The 19,026-nt window shown below is 35.9% G+C and overlaps 1 protein-coding gene across 25 annotated transcripts in view; it reads left to right on the top strand.

The window, feature by feature from the left end:
- The window catches only part of MCTP1 (multiple C2 and transmembrane domain containing 1), a 491,550-nt gene that overhangs the window by 299,851 nt on the left and 172,673 nt on the right, over positions 1-19,026 (top strand). For all 25 annotated transcript variants that reach the window (XM_074328730.2, XM_074328727.2, XM_074328722.2 and 22 more), the window contains 2 exons: positions 7,394-7,580; positions 12,344-12,437. In XM_074328730.2, coding sequence (XP_074184831.2) covers positions 7,394-7,580; positions 12,344-12,437 — 281 coding nt within the window. The remainder of the gene's footprint in view (positions 1-7,393; positions 7,581-12,343; positions 12,438-19,026) is intronic.

The following is a 19,026-nucleotide window of genomic DNA, read 5'->3' as shown; positions in this document are numbered from 1 at the left end:
ATATTAAATAGTTTATCTTTGAGTCAATGAATGGGAAATTTCACAAGCTTATAAAAATATGCTCTGATAAAGCAATCCCCCCAAGGACAACTGTACAGTGAGAAATTCTGAAAACAGAAAGGTAATAACAACATTTGCATTTTGTAGTGTCAGAGAAGATGGCGATGGAGTAAAAACTTCTGCGTAATTGTGAAACTTGGAAACACTTTAATGGTTACATATTGAATTCTTTACAATCCAAAGATTCCAAGGAATTAGGTACTATATTGATTTATGATACAAGATTTTACAGTATGTATTATTAGTTTTACTATGTAAAGTAGTTCCCATATATTAAGAAATCTCAAAAAGCTTTATAGTTTTATTGTTAAATGTGGTCAAAATTATGTAAAGTATGGTTTTAAAAATTACCCCCACCAAAGAAATTCTGTAAAGGCCCGAGTTTCTGTTCTGAAAGCTTCATTTTTAAATGTCTTGCTCTTCATGATGACGTCTGATATAATTAGCTAGTTACTTCAAGGCACAGCATACACTTAGAAGTTCATTGTTAAAGAGAGTGGACGTAAATTTCTATTGAAAATATTTTCCTTGATAATTTTGAATTACTTTGGCTAAATTCTTGCTAGATCTGAATGTAGCCCCATTGGTGTGTAAACCAGAATGACATCGACTCCCCCAGGAGTAGGTGTATCTGTTACGCGTATTCTTGTTTATCATTCTGTTCCCTTGTGCTTGTTCAATTAGCATTATCTTCAATCCACAGTTTCTTTACTAGGATCTTTTAAAGCCAATTGTCCATTTTGTGAGGATTAGTTCAGTTAAAACTAGATTATATAATCCGTAAATCCACTTAACAGGGCAAATATGAGCTGCAATTCAGTAAAAGCAAGTCAGCAGGTAAGGGGGCCGTTGACAACCCTTTCAGGTTACGCAGCTCCTACTCCCCTCAAAATACTTGAAGGCCATATGTGACATGTCTGCTATTTGGCCACCTGTGTTAATGAATGGATAAAATTTTTATCAAACTTGATTCTTGTCCTATTTTTAAATTAAAGAAAAAAAAATCCAGGGTCAGCCAGATGGCTCAGTTGGTTAGAGTGTGAGCTCTGAACAACAGGGTTGCTGGTTCAATTCCCACATGGGCCCGTGAGCTGCATCCTCCACAACTAGATTGAAGGGCAACGACTTGGAGCTGATGGGCCCTGGAGAGGTACACTGTTCCCAAATATTCCCCAATAAAAAAAAATTTAAAAAAAAATCCAAATCGTCCTAACATTTACTTCCTGCACTGCAGGGGACTCACATGTATATACCCAGGATGCTAATCGCAAGACTGGTTCATCTGGTAGGAACGTCATTCATTGATCACTGGTTCAGGCATGGCAGATGGAAAGGCAGAAAATAATGATAGAAACACTGACATTTCTCTTGTCGAACTCTTAGAGGGAAATGTCACCAAATAAATGTGACTTATTCCTTTCATGTGGCTAAATCATACAGTTTTTTAAAAGTGCGAAGAACTTCAAGCTTTGATATGGAAGTCTGGAAACATAATTTGAGGTCTTAGCATCACTAATCTCTTTGAGCCTCAACTTCCCCATTTGTGATTACAAATTACAGTAGCTCTGGAATCTTAGTTTTGAGTTTGTTTTGATTCTTCTATTGATTGGTTGATTGATTGATGAGTTCGATTCAGTACAGGTAGTAATTTTTTTTAATTTCCAATATCAAACTAGTAAGGTATGTGCAATAATAAAACTACAACACACTGGCTCTGTGGTAGATCTGAAAATAAGAATGTGAGAAACTAGAAGCCTTAGAAAGGGCTGAATCCCCAAAATCTAAGAGACCTGACTCATAAGGTACTAATTTAATAAATACTTGATGAATGAATGAATGAATGAATGAATGAATGAATGAATGTTGGGGGGAAAATCACACCACTTTCTAGAGAGTATAGAAGTGGTAGAATGAACACATTATACACTAGCTTTGCTCTGCCACTGTCACCATGGGCAAATTTTGCCCTCTCTGAACCCTTGTCCATAATACTTGAATACCTACAGAGCACTAATTATATTCCAGGTGCTGTGCTAGGTGCCTTCCTGGAGGCATCTCGGAATATGGACAGAGAAAGACAACTGCCAGTTATCTCAATGAAAATTAGTAAAAATTAGCCAAACAAAGATAGATAGATTCATCGTATCAGGCAGAGGGGTTGCCTTGTCCAAACACAAAGAAACAGTTGAGCCCTAACATGGATGCGGAAAGAATTACAAGCTGTCTGGAATGACTTAAGTAGTAACTGTGAGTCAGCAAGTGACACACAAGCTGATGATGGTGGGTTGTGGAGGGCACCGTTGCCTTGCTAAGGATATTTCATAGGTGGTGGGAAGTCAGAGGGACACAGTCAAGTTCATGTTGTGGACATCTGTAACTAAGGGGACTGAATTGTATCAATGATTTTTGCCTTAGCCCATGTTCCCTAGGAAACAGAGCTTGAGGCACTGATTAAGTGCCTATGTTTTATTGGGAGGTCCAATCCCAGGCACTGAGAATGAGAAAGAGAGAATATGAGGCAGAGAAGAGTAGGAAGCAAGGTAAGGTGATATGTTACTAGTCTGGCTGGCCACTGTTTCCTGTGTTTCAGAGACACAGCTGATTGCTCAGCAGGGGCACCTCGGCCACATGTGGACAGGCAACATGGAGAATCACGCTTTGGGACAGTTCCTAAGAGGGAGAAAGGTGTGGGGAGTTATCTCCCCATCTCCTATTCCACCCATCAAAGTTCACCCTTCAAGGAGACAACTTCTGCATTATTTCATCTGGCTTCTTTGGCAGTTGATTAGAGAGCTAGATCCCACACCCCACAGTGTGGCTTTTCATCCAAGTACAGAAGTGACCTGAGAAGCCAGACATTTGGGGCATGTGGCAGTTAGGCCTACATGCACAGTGGCAGCCAAGGGAAGTAACCAACCCATTTGGGCAAGTGATAGTTCGGCCAGTTCTCAGTAGAAGACCCACAAGGACAAAAGCACAGTTGATCGATCATGGTGGTGGGTCAAAGAGCAGCCCCATGGAAAGGTACAGCCAAAGTCAAACCTGAGGCATAGCAGGCAGCAGAGGACCCAGGAGGCCATGGTTCCCGGAGAATCTAAGGGGCTGTATAAGATGTGATAAGTTTTCAAACCATGCACATGGAACCCCAACATAAAGCAGATGTAAAAGGAGCTGTTCTTTGAACCAAAGAGGAGAGTCCACACCCCATTTTTTCACACACCCCTTCCCGATGGTGACCTTTAAGGCACTTCTCTAGTATTCCTTGGAAGACAATTTGAAGTTAGATTATCTGCCTTCTAGCAAAAACATTCAGAGTTTTGGTGGTGGAGTGGTGGCGGTGAGGAATAATAGTTCATTGTCTATAAAGTAAATTTGTTCTTGTAGTCTTTTGTTTTGTGGAATTGCAAAGAAAGGAAGATGTAAATAAGTGTGAACATGGATAGAGTTATAACAAATTGTGGAATTTGGGTTTTTTGGGAATTTGGAGTCATTCTAGTTCACTTACCTCAGATTTCAGATGAGAAAACTGGAATTCAAGAGGACAAGTTGTCTTGGAAAAGGTCATACAATTAGTGACAGATGGAGGGGTCTGACCCCTAATCCTGGATTCTGTTCCCTGTGTATGTATTTGTGTATGTATTTTTGGAGTTCATGAATTTGCTTCAATACTTTTATAATTTTGCATTTTCATTTTGATAACAATATAAAGCCATTAATTTATGTCTATTCTGAACCATCTAGATGACCACTTAATACTTCTGTACCCAAACTATGAGTTCTTCCTGTCTCATGATGTAACAGTACAGGCAAGCTAAATACAGGTGAATCTGACTGTCAGTCTGCTATACCAAAATGCCATAGATTGAGTGGCTTAAAAACAACAGAAATTTATTTCTCACAGTTCTGGAGGCTGAGAAGTCCAAGATCAAGATGCCAGCAGATTCAGTGTCTGATTCCTGGTGCATAGACTTCCGTCTTTTCTCTGTGTCCTCACATGGCAGAGGGGGTGAGGGAGCTCTCTGGGGCCTCTTTCATAAGGCACTAAATCCTATTCACGAGGGCTCCACCCTCATAACCTAATCACCTCCTAAAGGCCCAACCTGTTAATACCATCACGTTGGCCATTAGGTTTCAATATAGGAATTTCAGAGGCACACAGACATTCAAACCATAGCACTGACCCATAGCAATTAGTACTGAATCTACTTTGTAACAGACTGGGTTTCAGGAGTTCCATCTTTTTATGTATTTATTTAACAGCAACAAAAGGGTAACAAAGGCTTTTTCTCTACCAAATTCCAATAATGATTTGATACTCATTTAATGCAGGTATCAGTGATACTGTAATGCTAACTTCATCCTCAAGTTAACAAGAAAATTTTACTTAGTTTTCAGGTGACATTTCATTTAAAATGGAATCTCAGGGTTACTCCTGAGCAGAGTTTTTAGATGAACAGATCTGAATAACTTTGTGTATATATATATATATATCTTTTCATATATATATATATATAACTTTATATAATTTAATTAATATAATACCTGGTCTTATTTTACTATAAGACCGGATCTTAATATAATATAATATAATATAATATAATATAATATAATATAATATAATATAATATAATGTTGAGTCTTATATTAATTGTTGCTCCAAAAGACACATTAGAGCTGATTGTCTGGCTGGGTCTTATTTTCCGGGAACACTATTAAGAACCTTAAGTTCATTAATACTCTCTTGTCCAAAATATTTATATAAATAAGCATTCTTTACATTAGAAATTTTAAAGTCAAAATTCGGAACAAATATAGGATAAGATTATGTGTATCAGTACACTCAATATCAAAAATTTATTTGTAGCATAATCCTCCCTATAAATTTATAATGTTAATATAAATTTTATTAGTTTCAAGAGTGTTTAAAATTCAATTTGTAAATTTTTCTTAGTTTACCATCTTTTAAGAGCAATTAGTTAAAGGCTTCTTCCCTAGTTTATATGTGCGTGCGTGTGTATTTAAAGCATAAAAATAAAAATCATGTAATTCTCTACTTAAAACTGAGATAACTTTTCTGTTGAAACCGAATCCAGATATTGCCCAGTGTAAGAACCAGCACACACTACCTCCTGTGATGCACAATTACTTATGACAGACTGGTCAAGAAAACAGCCTAGATCTTCAATTCCAGAGTCCCAAGTTCAGGTCCTGACTCTGCTAATAATGAATTGCGTATCTCCATTAACTCATGTAACTTCTCTGGCCCTCAGTTTTCTCATTAGTAAATCAAGGAGATTGGGAGGATCACAAATCCTTATGCTTATTGGAACCAGGTACAGAATGAAATGAAATAGGCTAACTTGACATAATAGACAGTATTGGGGACAGTAATTAAGTCAGAGGACATTTACTCTGTCTTTAAAATTATTTAAATTCAAAAAAAAAATTTTTTTTAACACTGCAAGGAAAATCAACAAATCCATGGACCAGATTTGATCTGAAAGTTGACAGTGCCCGGACCAGTTCATTTTAGAGCACCTTCCCCTACTTGAAACCCTTAAATGTAGTGACTCTAATATTTCTAAGGAGTAGCCCAGCATCTATACGACCAGTGTGAAATGTTAATAGGCATAGAAGGAAATCGCCCAGAAGGTTTCATTGTGTTTTAGTATTTTAAGAGAGATGCAGTGTCATGCAAAAGGATAAGGCAAGGACTACCGGGAGGGGGAAATGCATGATCGAAGTGAGAGGAAAAACCCTTTTTGGTCTCAACTTTATCCAACCAAAAGTACGATCTGAATTGTAATCCCCATTCAATTCTCTAGCATCATACCCCGAAGCTAGTCTTCAAAGATTCATCCACATTCAACAAACTATAGGTTCAGCACTGTGCCAGATGCTGGGAAGATCTATAGAAAATCATATTGATATTTTTCCTTTTTATTAGAGGATGCATTTGATTGGTTGTTTTTCACCATTGCATTTTTTTTATCCTCAATTTGTTCTGGGGTTATTGACAAGAACTTAATTCCAATTGAAAATAGAATATTAGATAAGATATTTGGCATATTTTTGCATCCTTTAGAGTGTAAGGAGAAAGCATGAGAATGGATGCTTTGAAATGGGTGTTGTGTTCACAGAAACAATGAGGTTATTTGATATACATTGTAACTTTGAGAAGATGTTTTCCAGACTTGGCACAGACTTTAATTTCCTGTTCTCTCAAGAGTTAGCATTTAGCACACACACATTTTCTGTCACTGACCAGGGCATTTCTTTTCTTTTTCATTTTTTTGCATCTATTTTTTGCAGTTGTTTCTAAATCCAGCTATCACTTATGTCATTTTTGATAGGCAAAAATAAAAGGTAAATGCCAAACTTTGGTTCAGTTCCTAAAATCACTCAAGCTAAAGAGATGTTTGAGCCCAGTTATTAGCTTTGAGGCACTGTTCATAGGAGTTTAATTTAAAAGCAAAACAATAAACAGAATGAAGAATAAGAAGGAACAAAAATTTAATCTGTCCTGGATAGATTAAATTAAATCTGTCCCTGTTTATGATATGTTACCACATTCATTCTTGTAATTGGCTGTTTCCTGTTTTAAATACCTTTTATTCATATCTGCCCCTTACTTTCAGTTTACTGGCCTTGTGGTTACCATAGTATCTTTTTCTTCCAAGTCGAGTGACATTTTCATGAAAGGAGTTTGCAAGGTGTATAGATAGTAGCTCTGAGAGAGTGGTAAGTCAAGCATGGGCTGCCACATTATGAAACCTCTCAGGACAATTCTGGTACCTAACACTCAAGCTATAATGTTTTCAGAGGATTTGTTTGTTTGTTATTTGAATTTATGAGTGTTCTATAAATAAATTGACCTGGTTTTAAAAATGTAAAACTTATGGCATCATCAGAGTGCCTATTCTATTCGCTGCTTAATAACATTTAAGAATAAGGGGAAAACACCCATTGGTTTAAAAGTGACACAACAATTCAGACTCTTGGTAGCTCATGGTAGTTCTGTAAGCAGAGCCCTGCTGATGTAGGCCATCCAGAGATTGGAAGTCCCTGCTGATTTATGAATCTGGTTACAATGGTTAGTAATTGAATCAGATAAGTATGTTTTTTGGTATCATACAGGAAATAAGCAATTAGACACTAACATAATCAGGGTCTGAATTTTGTGAAGAAAGCTGACATGAAAGATGTATTCTTCCAGTGGTCCAAATAGTATTTCTATTGATTTACTTTTTACATAGCTCTGAGCAGCCTGCACTTTCACTGTTTGATGTGGGGGAAAAAAAGCCACTCGCTAATTCAAAACATTTGTTTTTAGGTGCCAGGTCGACCTATCTGCCCTGAGTAGGGAACAGACACACAAGTTGGAACTGCAGCTGCAAGAGGGCGAGGGACACCTGGTACTTCTGGTCACCCTGACAGCTTCGGCCACAGTCAGTATCTCTGACCTCTCCGTCAACTCCCTGGAGGACCAGAAAGAACGGGAGGAAATATTAAAGAGATATGTACGTATGTAACCCCTCCCTCTCAGGGTCATGTGTGACTAGATGAGGTTGTAAATAATTTACCTGGAGTGATAGAAGTACATCTGAAAAGCTGTCTGACAGATCAACCAGCAGAAGCAGAAACCTGGGCAAATGCAGATGTCGCACATAACTGTGCAGACACACTTGCATTACCCACTGACGTCTAGACACCCGGTCTTCTCTAGAGCCTCTTTCAGAGCAAGTTCTAGATTCTGAGATTCTCCTCAGTGTTTTTATCATGCAACAAAATTATCATGCAGAAAAACTTGCCATAAAGGAAAGTCAAGTTTACACAACGTTTCTTTAAAATTAATTCATTGACTTTTTGTAATAGCAATTCACATTACTTTGTATTTCCAAGTTTGAAATGGAATTAATGACACTTACATTAATTAGTAGCTTGGCAACTAGAGGTTATTCACAGAAATAATTTTTATTTACTACTGTTTTAAAAAGCCTCACTTTAATCCTTTCATTTTTCAAAAATTGAACATGAAATATAATTAAAAGGAAGCCTCCTTACCTTTTGATCAAATGTAGAATGATAGGGTGGAATAGGGAATAACTAAAATAAGAACCTTCTCATTTTTTAACAAACCAAAATATCCACAACCAAATCTCCCTACTTCCCAGCATCCTCACACGACGCATTTCCCACCATGTAGTTTTCCTGAATCAACAGAGAGGGGAGCTCTTACTCCACCATTCTCTCTCAATGGAGGCTCGAAGAAGTGAATGCTCAGTACCCAGGAAGCTGAGAAAAAAGCTTTTCCACTTAAAATTACAAAGCTTGTATTGTACGATGCTGCCAGGTGTTTAGAAGGCTCCTCTAGACACTCAGCTATGAAACCAAGCTCTGACTAACAAAGAACTGCTTAATTTTTTTTTTTTTTTTTTTTTTAGATTTTAAAATATTCCTCTTTGCTGACTGACATCCTTTCAATAACTGAATTTAATAAAGATGTACCTTATCAGGCTGTGCAGATAACATGAAGTGCTGGTACTAATGCTCTACAATATTCTTCAAACAGATTAGCAGGATGTGCGCTTCAGCAAATTTATTCTGGCTATCTCCACCGAATCAGCTGTCTGCTAATGCTTGTACAAGTCATCCACCAATGGTGTTATCATAAACAGTTTAATAGAGGTGGCTTAGCAAGGCTAAAGAGTATATGTTTTTAAACTACCTAAGAGCCTATGGTGTTGTGTCCCATATCCTAATATATAATTGCAATTATGAAAATTGTTTCACATTTGGGTACCTACCGAAACATAGTTTCTTGTTACCAGAAGAAAGCCTCATGAATTAAAACAATTTTTAAAAATTAATTAGTATAGTAATATAAAAATTATTCCAGGTATTATAATACTGTATTTCATGGGTTAATATTTGATACTATCCCAGATGTTAGAATGATACTGCAAATTAGGTAATTAGAAATCATCCAACTATTATTGATTCTTTTTTTTTCTTTTTGCTGGATGGGATCCCTTAAATCGGCCATTTCCATCCAGAGTTTGAATATTTGTTTTCCATACCTTCTTCCAAATACTAGTTATTATTTCAATAAAATGTAAAATATTATGTGGATCTTCCAGCTAATTCTCAGGTTATATTCTGCTCAATATATTAAAATGTGAACCATACTTAATATACTTTTGTTAGCTCAGTATTTCAAGCATAGGCTGTATCTCCCTCTACAGATGTACTGTTTAAGAAGCTACTGTATGCAATATAGCACCTGTGTTATAACTACTCATAGCAATACAAGGACAAAGACCTATATATTGGGGCTTCAGTGTCTTTCCTTTTTATTATATAGATTATGAAATGAGTGACTGTTGTATCATGTCCAAAATCTCACATGTTTTGGAGACACATAGAGAGATTATTTGGAAAATTATGTATATATTTTCCTGTGAGAACATGTGTATTTTTTAAAGTGTAGGTTAAGCTTAAGAATTTGGTTGTGGTGAGGGAAGTAAATGAATTGCCCCACCCCCATGTGAGAGAGGCCTGAAAAGGCTCTGCATTGCTGTTGTTCAGCTGTTCATTGCGAAGCATTGAAGCCCCACAAATTAAACAGACATTACTGTGTGAGCCATTATTTGATCACCACATTCTGAAAAGATGGCTAATTCCATTTTTCTTTCTTTTTCTTCTTTTGGGGGGAGGAAAGAAGGGAAGGTCAATAGGGGGCGGTTAGTAATGGGTAGTAGACCAAGAGCGATTGTATGACCTTTTCAGAACGGGTATGCTGAACCCTTGCTCCCCCTTGTCACAGTTTAAAAACCAGAGGAGCTAGTTTAGAGAAGAAGTTGTTAGCATTCCATTTTTATTATGACATTTCACAGTCATCTGATTTAATGTCCCTTGACCGGATTGTCCACCGTGAGACGATGGGCTTGAAATGTTATTTAGAGCATTGATAAAAGGTGAGCGGTTCTAAGATGACAGCGAGTCATAAGGCTGGTGGTGTGACATTAATTTTCTCCATAACAGAGATGGAATAAGACGTCACGGTGACAAGCTGTCAATCAGCTCTGGCCCCTCAGAGCATCTCGATGCCATAGGATGGGGTATTGCCTCTCCCGTAATAGAGCTGAACTGAGATGCTCTCCCTGACAGCTGCTGCAGCCATAGAGAAAATATATTATACAGCCTTTCATTAAAAAAATAAAGAGGACTCCTCTCCAGAGCATTTCAATCTTTTCCCATCTATTGAGGGCTGAAAGGATTCACAGCAAATCATAGATCCCTCTGCTATGGAAATTTTTGGCTTCAGAAGCCATCCAGGTTTTGAAGCCTTCTAAAATAACCATAAATAACAAGGCAGGAATACCTTTTGATCAAGAATTACTTAAATATATTTTAATTGCTATATTTAAGTTTTTGCTTTTTTTGGAATTCTTATCATAATTGATGTGTCACTAGCCTAAACAGTGGAAGTTCGCTATAAATTACAGAGTGTCAGCTGATTTGAGAAAATGAAACCTTCAAACACTAATTACCCCTCTAAATGGGAAGCAGAACATGGGAGCTGAAGCACCCAGAAGCTATAGGTCTGTGCAGTGAGGTTAGCAGTATGAAACAATTCTCAGACTTGAGGACTGATGATATTTGTTTTAGTCACAATGAAACTTGGTTTAAATTGCTCCTGAAAAATTAAAGGACAGGAACCTTTTCCCAAAAACTCTTCTCCATCATTAGGATAGCAGACTTACCTGGTGTATAACACTCAGTAAGTTCTGAGATAAGAAGCTTCCCAAACCGATCATTACTACATTAGGAAGACAACATGCCTACAAACCTCTGAATTCTAATACTGCTGTCTAAAGTTCCCACTGATAAACCTTTAATTTACAGGAATTTAAATGGAGAGAGAAGTACATTTTTTACTGAACCCTATCATCTGGGTAATTTAAACAGATTTTTGGTGATAAACAAGTGTTTAAAAAAACGATAAAAGATTAAGAGCTAATCCTTGTACTAAACACTTTTTTTTTTTCAAAGTTAGGTTATGAGATTACACATATATCTGAATCTTCTCCTCTCAATATACCAAGGTCATAGCTTCAGTGTAAACAATGACTAGTCATACAGGACTGATAAAGTTAGTATCGCAGTAAGCTTTTGTTCCTCAGTAGTCTCACCTGCTTAATACAGGATGGGGAGGTTCTTTAGTAACATTTTTAATAGGTAACTTTATTATGCAAAAGCAAGTCATACTCCTTGGTCTTAAAGTGTTTTAAAGATTATGATAAAGAAATACCTTTGATTTACTGAGTAGAAATGCTGATCTTATAAGAAAAATGCTACAATTTGTAAATAAGCAAATGTATATCAAGTTCAGTGGGTGCATTTTACTCTTAAAGCATTTATGCCCATTAATTAGGTTTGCACTTTTATATTGTTATCCCTCTTTTAATTCCTTCTGGTACTACATTTAGTAAAACACTACCATTATTAATTTATGAAATTAAATAGGTTTTAGATCTGATTGTTCTATCAAAATTTTTCTACTTCTATGCATACTGCAATGGTAAATAAAATTACAAATTAAAGAGAAATTACTCATCACTTTTGAGTTTATTTTTAGTGATCAATTTGATTTATTTTAGATGATTTTATGTCTTTTACCTGAAAGGTTTATAAAACTACATAAGTATTTTAAATTAAAGATAGCAAATAGCCTTTTAATAATTTAATCTCCATCTAACACATGTAATTTCCAATGCCCATCAAGAGAAAATCGTAGGAAAAAATAATTTAATGTTAACTTTCTTACTCCCAAAGTCTGAAATATTATATAACCAGCAACTTGTTTCAATATTAAGAATCATGAGTCTCCAAACCATCATACTCATAGATGAAGGCTTTTTCAGAGTGTTTTCGTAAAGGAGATTGAAAGAGAAAAGCAGACATAGTCTATTCTATAATTTATTGTTCACCACCTACTGATAATTATTTATGGAGAAAAAATATTGCGGTATTTTTTATTCTTTCAAAAGACCTACTTACATAGCAACAATTATCTACATAAGTAGTGCGTGTGTGTGTGTGTGTATGTATGTACACATTCATGATGGTAGAAGAGTAATCTATATTGAAGAAACGCAAATATCCTTTGAGTCACTTAAACAGCATCCTGAGATCAACCATAAAACTTAGTGTTTTCTCACACACTCTTTGAGACTCTTTAGGACCTTTCTTTTCTAACACTGATGTTGGGGTCTTTCAGAGTCCATTGCGGATATTTCACAACCTAAAAGATGTGGGATTTCTCCAGGTGAAAGTAATCAGAGCAGAAGGATTAATGGCTGCTGACGTTACAGGTAAGTGATGATGCAGTTACTCTGTGTGTGTGTGTGTGTGTGTGTGTCTCCCTCCATCTATCTATCTATCTATCATCTATCTATCTTTATGTAATCTATAGGTATATCGATATAGATATGTAGATATCAAACAGCATGCAAGGTCTGTACCATTTAATGATTGCACTCTTCCTTTCACCTGACTGGATTATCAAAGTAAATAATATAAATATAAAGTTTCAGGGTTGATCTTATAAGGATTTGCCAACCACCCGATATTTATACTGTCGCTGCTTTTTAAAAGGGTAACATATTAAAAATAAATAATGAAAAATAAAATAAATTTTGAATAATTGTCGTCTTCTCCAAGGTTCAGTCAACACAGTGGGGATTTTTCTTTCTGGTTTTGTCTTTTGGGCACTGTAGAGTAATGCTGTATCTTCTTTTCTCAGACGGGACCAGCTTCTCTCAGATGATATCAGAGTTTCAACAGTTAACAATTCAAACATGTCTGAAATCTGTTGCATAGTACATTGAAAAGTTTAGATGCACAATTCTCAATTACTTGGTATGAACTCTTGGTATTTGGATTTCTGGACCAATTCCCAGTTGTCCAAATTTCTTAGCACATCCCAGAGATAATTTTGGACCTAAACTAAGCATCCACATTGTTCTAAATTTTTTAAACAAAGAATTAGACTGTAAAAATGCCCAAATTACTCTTGTCTGTTAAAGCTTCCTGGTTGGGATATTACTGTTTCTAAAACATACTGATTAATTGGCTAATGGTTATTATTTTATCAATTTCTAGAATTAAATCATTGCTTTAAATTTGCAAATATGTAACCATTTATTGTTTAATTGCATAGGATTTGGGGAATATGTATACCACTTCTTAAATTGTCCATTTTAAGATGGACAACAAATAGGACTGACCAATTTTGGTGCAAATTTCACTGTTTCTGAAAGAAAGTATTCACTTATTATCTGTGAAAATATGCTTACCATTGTGAATGTTCAGCAAGTTGACCCTAAAAAGGTAGCTGACTTATTTGAAGGGGAGAAATATACTTTTCCTAATCTAAGGGCTTACAAATCCATTACATGATTGCTGGTACCCTTCTTTAATTCATCAAATCAAAACCAAAGATCACAAACCTTAAAAGTAAAACAGCAGATAGCTGCTCCAGAATGGCAATATTTTTAAAAGTTTAGTATCATAGTATCAAGTGACTATTTTAAAAATAAAAATATTGAGACTTTACAGTTCCTTTAAAGAGGTAATTATCAACTCATTTATAGCCAAGAAGATAATAACTATCAAATATTCTTTCAAAATAGGCATACCTGAAGACAGTGAGAGAGAAGGTTGTCTGTAATCATTCTAGATATATGCTGACTTGGCTCCTTGTACTAAACAATCAGTGAATATTAAGTTTATTCATTTCCTTTTTTATTTCTGGTAAGGTTATAATCAAATTAATCTGGACACGACCATTATTATTATTATTATTATTATTATTCTGCTGCATTTATTATTAGAACCACAGTCAACAATAAATGATTGGTTCCTCTTTTTTTGTTCACTTTGGACATTAACTTCAAGATTGGCCTAGGAAACAGTATTGCTTTTGCACTACAAAGGTTATGGCTACCCTGTGAGTCCCAGCAGCAGGTAGATTCGGAGATTAAGGAATTCATGGTCTTGACACTCACTCCTGGGAGACACCTTCGCTTTTCTTCAGGATTTTCTGTAGGGGAGGGGAACACCCAGTGTTGTTGAAAACATCTGAAGATAGGAAGAAAAGTCTAACACAATCAGTGTCTCAGAGGGCACTTGAGTGTTTGGAACTATCACGGGGCATTTATAGTGGGCATAATAATTTCATATAGAAAAAGTCAAGTCCTAGTTACTTCGGAAGCGCCGATACCTGCCCATTACCCAAATTGAATGCAATTATAAAAGTTTGTTTCTTTTGTAGGGAAGCTGTCCTTACTTGTAAAACTTCATAAATATGCAAACTACACTAAGCCAGTTGGTGTATATACCACCTTGGCAGTTATATGCCACTTTGGAAGTTCTTTAAGAGCTGGGGGGCTAGGGGAGGAAGCGGATATATTTCTTTCCAATGGTTGTAATTTCCTAATATGTAAATTAATGTGACTAACAATACCTTTTCCTAGGGATTCAATGAGACATAATTTTTATCTGATAAAATGAACTTTAATTTGGAAGATACTAAATAACAGATTCTCCATTTTTTCCTTCCAGTGTTAGGGATATAAATCTAGTGATTCCTCATTCTACACTGACCTTATAATCTAATGTTCTCTGAATTGAACAAGAGAGATGTTGAACTATTCAGGGGCAAGAGGATAATTCAGTCTTTGACCTTGTTCACTCTTGGACCTCTTGTGGTCTTTATGACATTTGTGATGGTGGGAGAAACTGATGAGCGTATATTTAAGTCAGCAATGTCTGAATATACTACCAATTTTTAAAATAATCTTTACTTCTGGAAAGGATAAATATTTATGTATATATACTGGTCCTTCTTGGTCTTTGGTCATTAAATTTGGGGCACAGATAAGCTCTTTGTATACTTTATCTCTTACTTATTCAAAGAAATACTTTAAAAATATGTTGTACAGCTCAAGGATACTCACAGTCAGGCTCTACAAGATATTCAGCAGTAGTTTGAAAAAAGGAAATTAAGTCAACAGTGTTTTTTTCAAATCCTCAAATTAGCATCTATTTAGGAGTATTGTGGGTGGAGAGGGGAGAGTTTAAATCACTGATAACTCTCTGTGCTAAGGGAAGAATATTTTTTCCACCTGGTGTAAGTGAAGTTATTACTATAAGATGCTTGCTTGGCTTCAGAACACTTTTTTATAGACAAGTCTAGCAAGACAAACTTATATTTGGCCAGCTTTGCTCGATTTTTAAAATACTTTAATGATCAGAACATAAAGTTACACTTCCATAGTTGAAGCAAATAATTTTAAATTGCAGCATTTCATCATTTAACATGAGCACAGGAAGAAGAGATTCTATAATCCTTTAAGTAGCCATCAATCTTAACTGCACTTACAAAGAATTTTTTTTCCTTTCAAAATGTAAAATTTTTCTTTTGTTACAACACATTCATTGAGAAACATTGTGATACTGTATTAACTCTGTGTGAATAAAGAGCAATTGAGACTCTCTTTGAATGAGTGAGTATAAAGCACAAATTACTTTTTAATGAAACCCTCAATTCTTTCCCTTTCCACAAAAAGCCTATAGCCTTGTTCAGCTGAACACAACTACAGTAGGTCACTTCACTTAAGCCCCTAATAAACTGTTGATAGTTGGGGGTCGTTTTTTCTGTAGCCTCAATAGCCCAGTGTTGGACAGTGCACTTCAAATCATTAAGGTTAATACAGATTTTAAAAAGAGATTAACTCTGGTGGTTAAGGCCTCAATTTATAACTCCCACACATACACATGCATTGAGCAAGGCACAAGAGTGGGTTGAAATTTCAGTCAGATTGTGGGCAGCCTTTCACAGCCGGAGAAAGTGGCACTCTGGTTTTCAAAGTTGGTCAGCTAAATTCTTCGTGAGGGAAAAAGTTTGGGGAACTGAAAAATACTGTGCAGTACAACTTACTTACCTTTCAACTAACCAGTGAAAAGGTTAATGTCTCTCTAAGCCATCAAAGTAAAATCTAGAGACTGTCTGGCCCTGCGTTCACTGGGGAAGATTCTACCGCTAAATCAAGTGTTCCTTAAAACTGGATTGATTGTGAGAAGAGAAAGACCAATGGGAGGAAAAAAAATATTTTCTACGGTATTTTTGGTGGAGGGAAACAGTCCATGTTGGAATTTGCGTTTTCTAGCTTCTCGTTATTCTTTTCCTTGGATGGGACCTAATTTCTACTTTCTTCAGAACATTTAAAGTTTTCTATGCTGAGTGAGGCTTTCTTTGCAGAATACTTAGACTTGGCCTATTGGTTCTTTCCAGTTCTAAGAGAAGTAAAAGAGTTTTTCTATTCAGCCCCTCCCCTACGTTTTCCCCTGAGTTTTTTTTTTTTTTTTTTTTTTGAGGTCCCGAGGAAGAGGTCACAGCCTCCCCAGGGACACCAGCCACTCAGTTTCAGAAACAGTGATATGGTAGCACTGTGAAACCCTTTCAACAGATGCCCTACCTTTTCACTGTGTTAAAAGGTACACTAATATAAAACTTCTGCACCCCAGGTGAATTGATATCTCAAATTAATGCACCATCTCTTTCAGGAAACAATAGAGGGAGAGGGAGAGAAAAAGGAAAAGAGAGAGAATTTTACAATTAACATAATCTGTCACGGAAATAGTCCCATGTAAATGAGCATATCTTTTTCTGAAGCAAGGCTCTGCATAGACTTGCGACTCACTAGCTCCATAGGATGGAAAACTACTCGTTATTAAGAGAGATGTTTACAACCCCTTTCTTTGCATAGGCTTTTCCCATGTTTTTCTTTAGGAAAACTGTCGTCATTGTTGGAAAATATTTAAGTAACAAAACAGCAGAAAAAGACACGCTACAGTTTTGTTTTTTTTTATCAGTCTCCCTGAGAGTCTTATTATCTTAAGAAATAACAGTTAGCAGCTCAGATTCATTAGCAGAGCTAAATTTAAGCCCCATTTGACAGGCTGCCTAGAAAACATTTTGTTTTGCTGTCTGTGGGCTTTAATTAAGATGTGTTCAATTTCAGTCCTCTCCGTCTAGACCCCCCCCACCCCCCCAACTTGCTGTGTCACAGACCGGCGATCAGACACTTTTAGATGGTCCGGCCCATGACTTTGACCTTCTGCGCAGTCCTGCGTTCCCTGGGGAACCGTTCAACTCATGAGGTCTGATTTCACACTTCCAGGATGCCTCAGCTCTCTTAACAATGACAGGGAGACAAAGCCCTTTAGAGCAGGCCGCATGGGGACTTGTTTAAATTGGAAACCAGAGAGGAGTCAAGGAACAAGGTTATGGGCTACAGAATAGTGCTTTTAATAAAGAGCTCACAGCTCTGGCTCAGCTCAAAGAGGTCTACCTCTGTACCATTAATTGAGCCATTTATCTGGAGCATCTTAGGGTTCTACTTTCTCACAGAATTGTGTGGTAAATATCAGCTAAGAAGCAAATGAGATATGCATGAAATGAATTTTAACACTTTGATTACTGTGCCTGCAGTCTTCATTAAAAGTAAATTTATTTGTATTTCTGACCTCATTATCAGTAGGCTGTCTGCATTTTTATTGGTGCCTGTGATTTCCAGCATGAGTGTGCCATGACAATATCTTTTATACAGAGATTTGGATTTATTATTCTTGGTATTTCCCCTGAACATTATGGGTCTGTTTAGAGAAAGAAAATGAAAAGGGACGCTGTACAAAAAAAGGCGAGTCGGTCTTTGAAACTTTTATGTACAGTTAGAGAAATGCCCAGCACCTATATGTAACATATACAAAATATTGTCCTTTAAAAAAATGAACTTTTTGCAGGTTGTTCATGCAAATTGCGCAAGATGTATGCAATTGTTGCCTGAGTGGCCCTCAGAATACAGTAAGTCTACAAAGCAGCTATGTTGCTGCTTTGATAGCATTGTAATACTTTGAATTTTTAATAGCTTGGGCCTTCGATTGCCATCACCACATTCAGTAACATTGATTATATCTGATGAATGCAGGCTTAGATTTTATGATCATTATTTAAAACCTATGTTGGAATGAGAAAAAATATATATCCTTTAAACTTTACACAGTTCCATTGAAAGTATTATAATACATAAAATATAGTGTAAGTCCTTAATATTTGTAAATTATTAAGGGTAAAATCATTTACCAAATAAAAGACATTATGTGTTTATGGCATTCTTAATTTTTTAACTTTTACTATCTTAAAATCTTAAAATTATATTGCTAGAAACAAAAACCTAAATCCTACACAAAATGTATTGAAAATTTCCCAAGCACAGTGTGTTTCATTTCCATTATATAATCTAATATTATCTCTATTTGCTTTTTAATAATTAAGCTTGTAGAAGACTATTAAGCAGATAGTAAATTTCATCTAATTTATAATGCAACAAAAATGTCAGCACCTGACATTCTTATCATTATAATATACCTAATTTAGGAAACAATACTGTATACATACATGTTAAATGTCTTAATACTATATACATCTCTTCCTTAAGAATGAGACCAAACAAAAGCATCACAAGGAAAGAAAGCAAATCATTTATTTTCATTCTTTTATATCACCAGATCTCACATAGATATAAAAGTTGCTTCCTTTCAGTAATTGCATGTTTTAAAAATTATATTCTATTTATAGAAATTCAAAAGTATTCTTCCAAAACCAAACAGTTGTTATCAAATATTGGTGAAAAGGGGGATTAAAATGATAATTTAACACAAAGCCTGGTGAGGCCTGAGCATGAACTAGTGTTTTACAGGGAATTACAGGAATCATGTGTGATTCATATGCAGGTCACATGGTTCGAAGATACTGCTCTGGAAGAATAGGTGGGATGACAAAAGAGATTAATAATTGGTTTTGATATGCTCTAGAGGTGAAGAACTATGGGTTGGGAA

This window comes from Rhinolophus sinicus, chromosome 3 (genome assembly GCF_057876585.1).
Source record: "Rhinolophus sinicus isolate RSI-liver-muscle chromosome 3, RSI-T2T, whole genome shotgun sequence".
Taxonomy (NCBI): domain Eukaryota; kingdom Metazoa; phylum Chordata; class Mammalia; order Chiroptera; family Rhinolophidae; genus Rhinolophus; species Rhinolophus sinicus.
The sequence above is the reverse complement of the archived record's forward strand: the minus strand, read 5'-3'. Positions and strand labels throughout refer to the sequence as shown.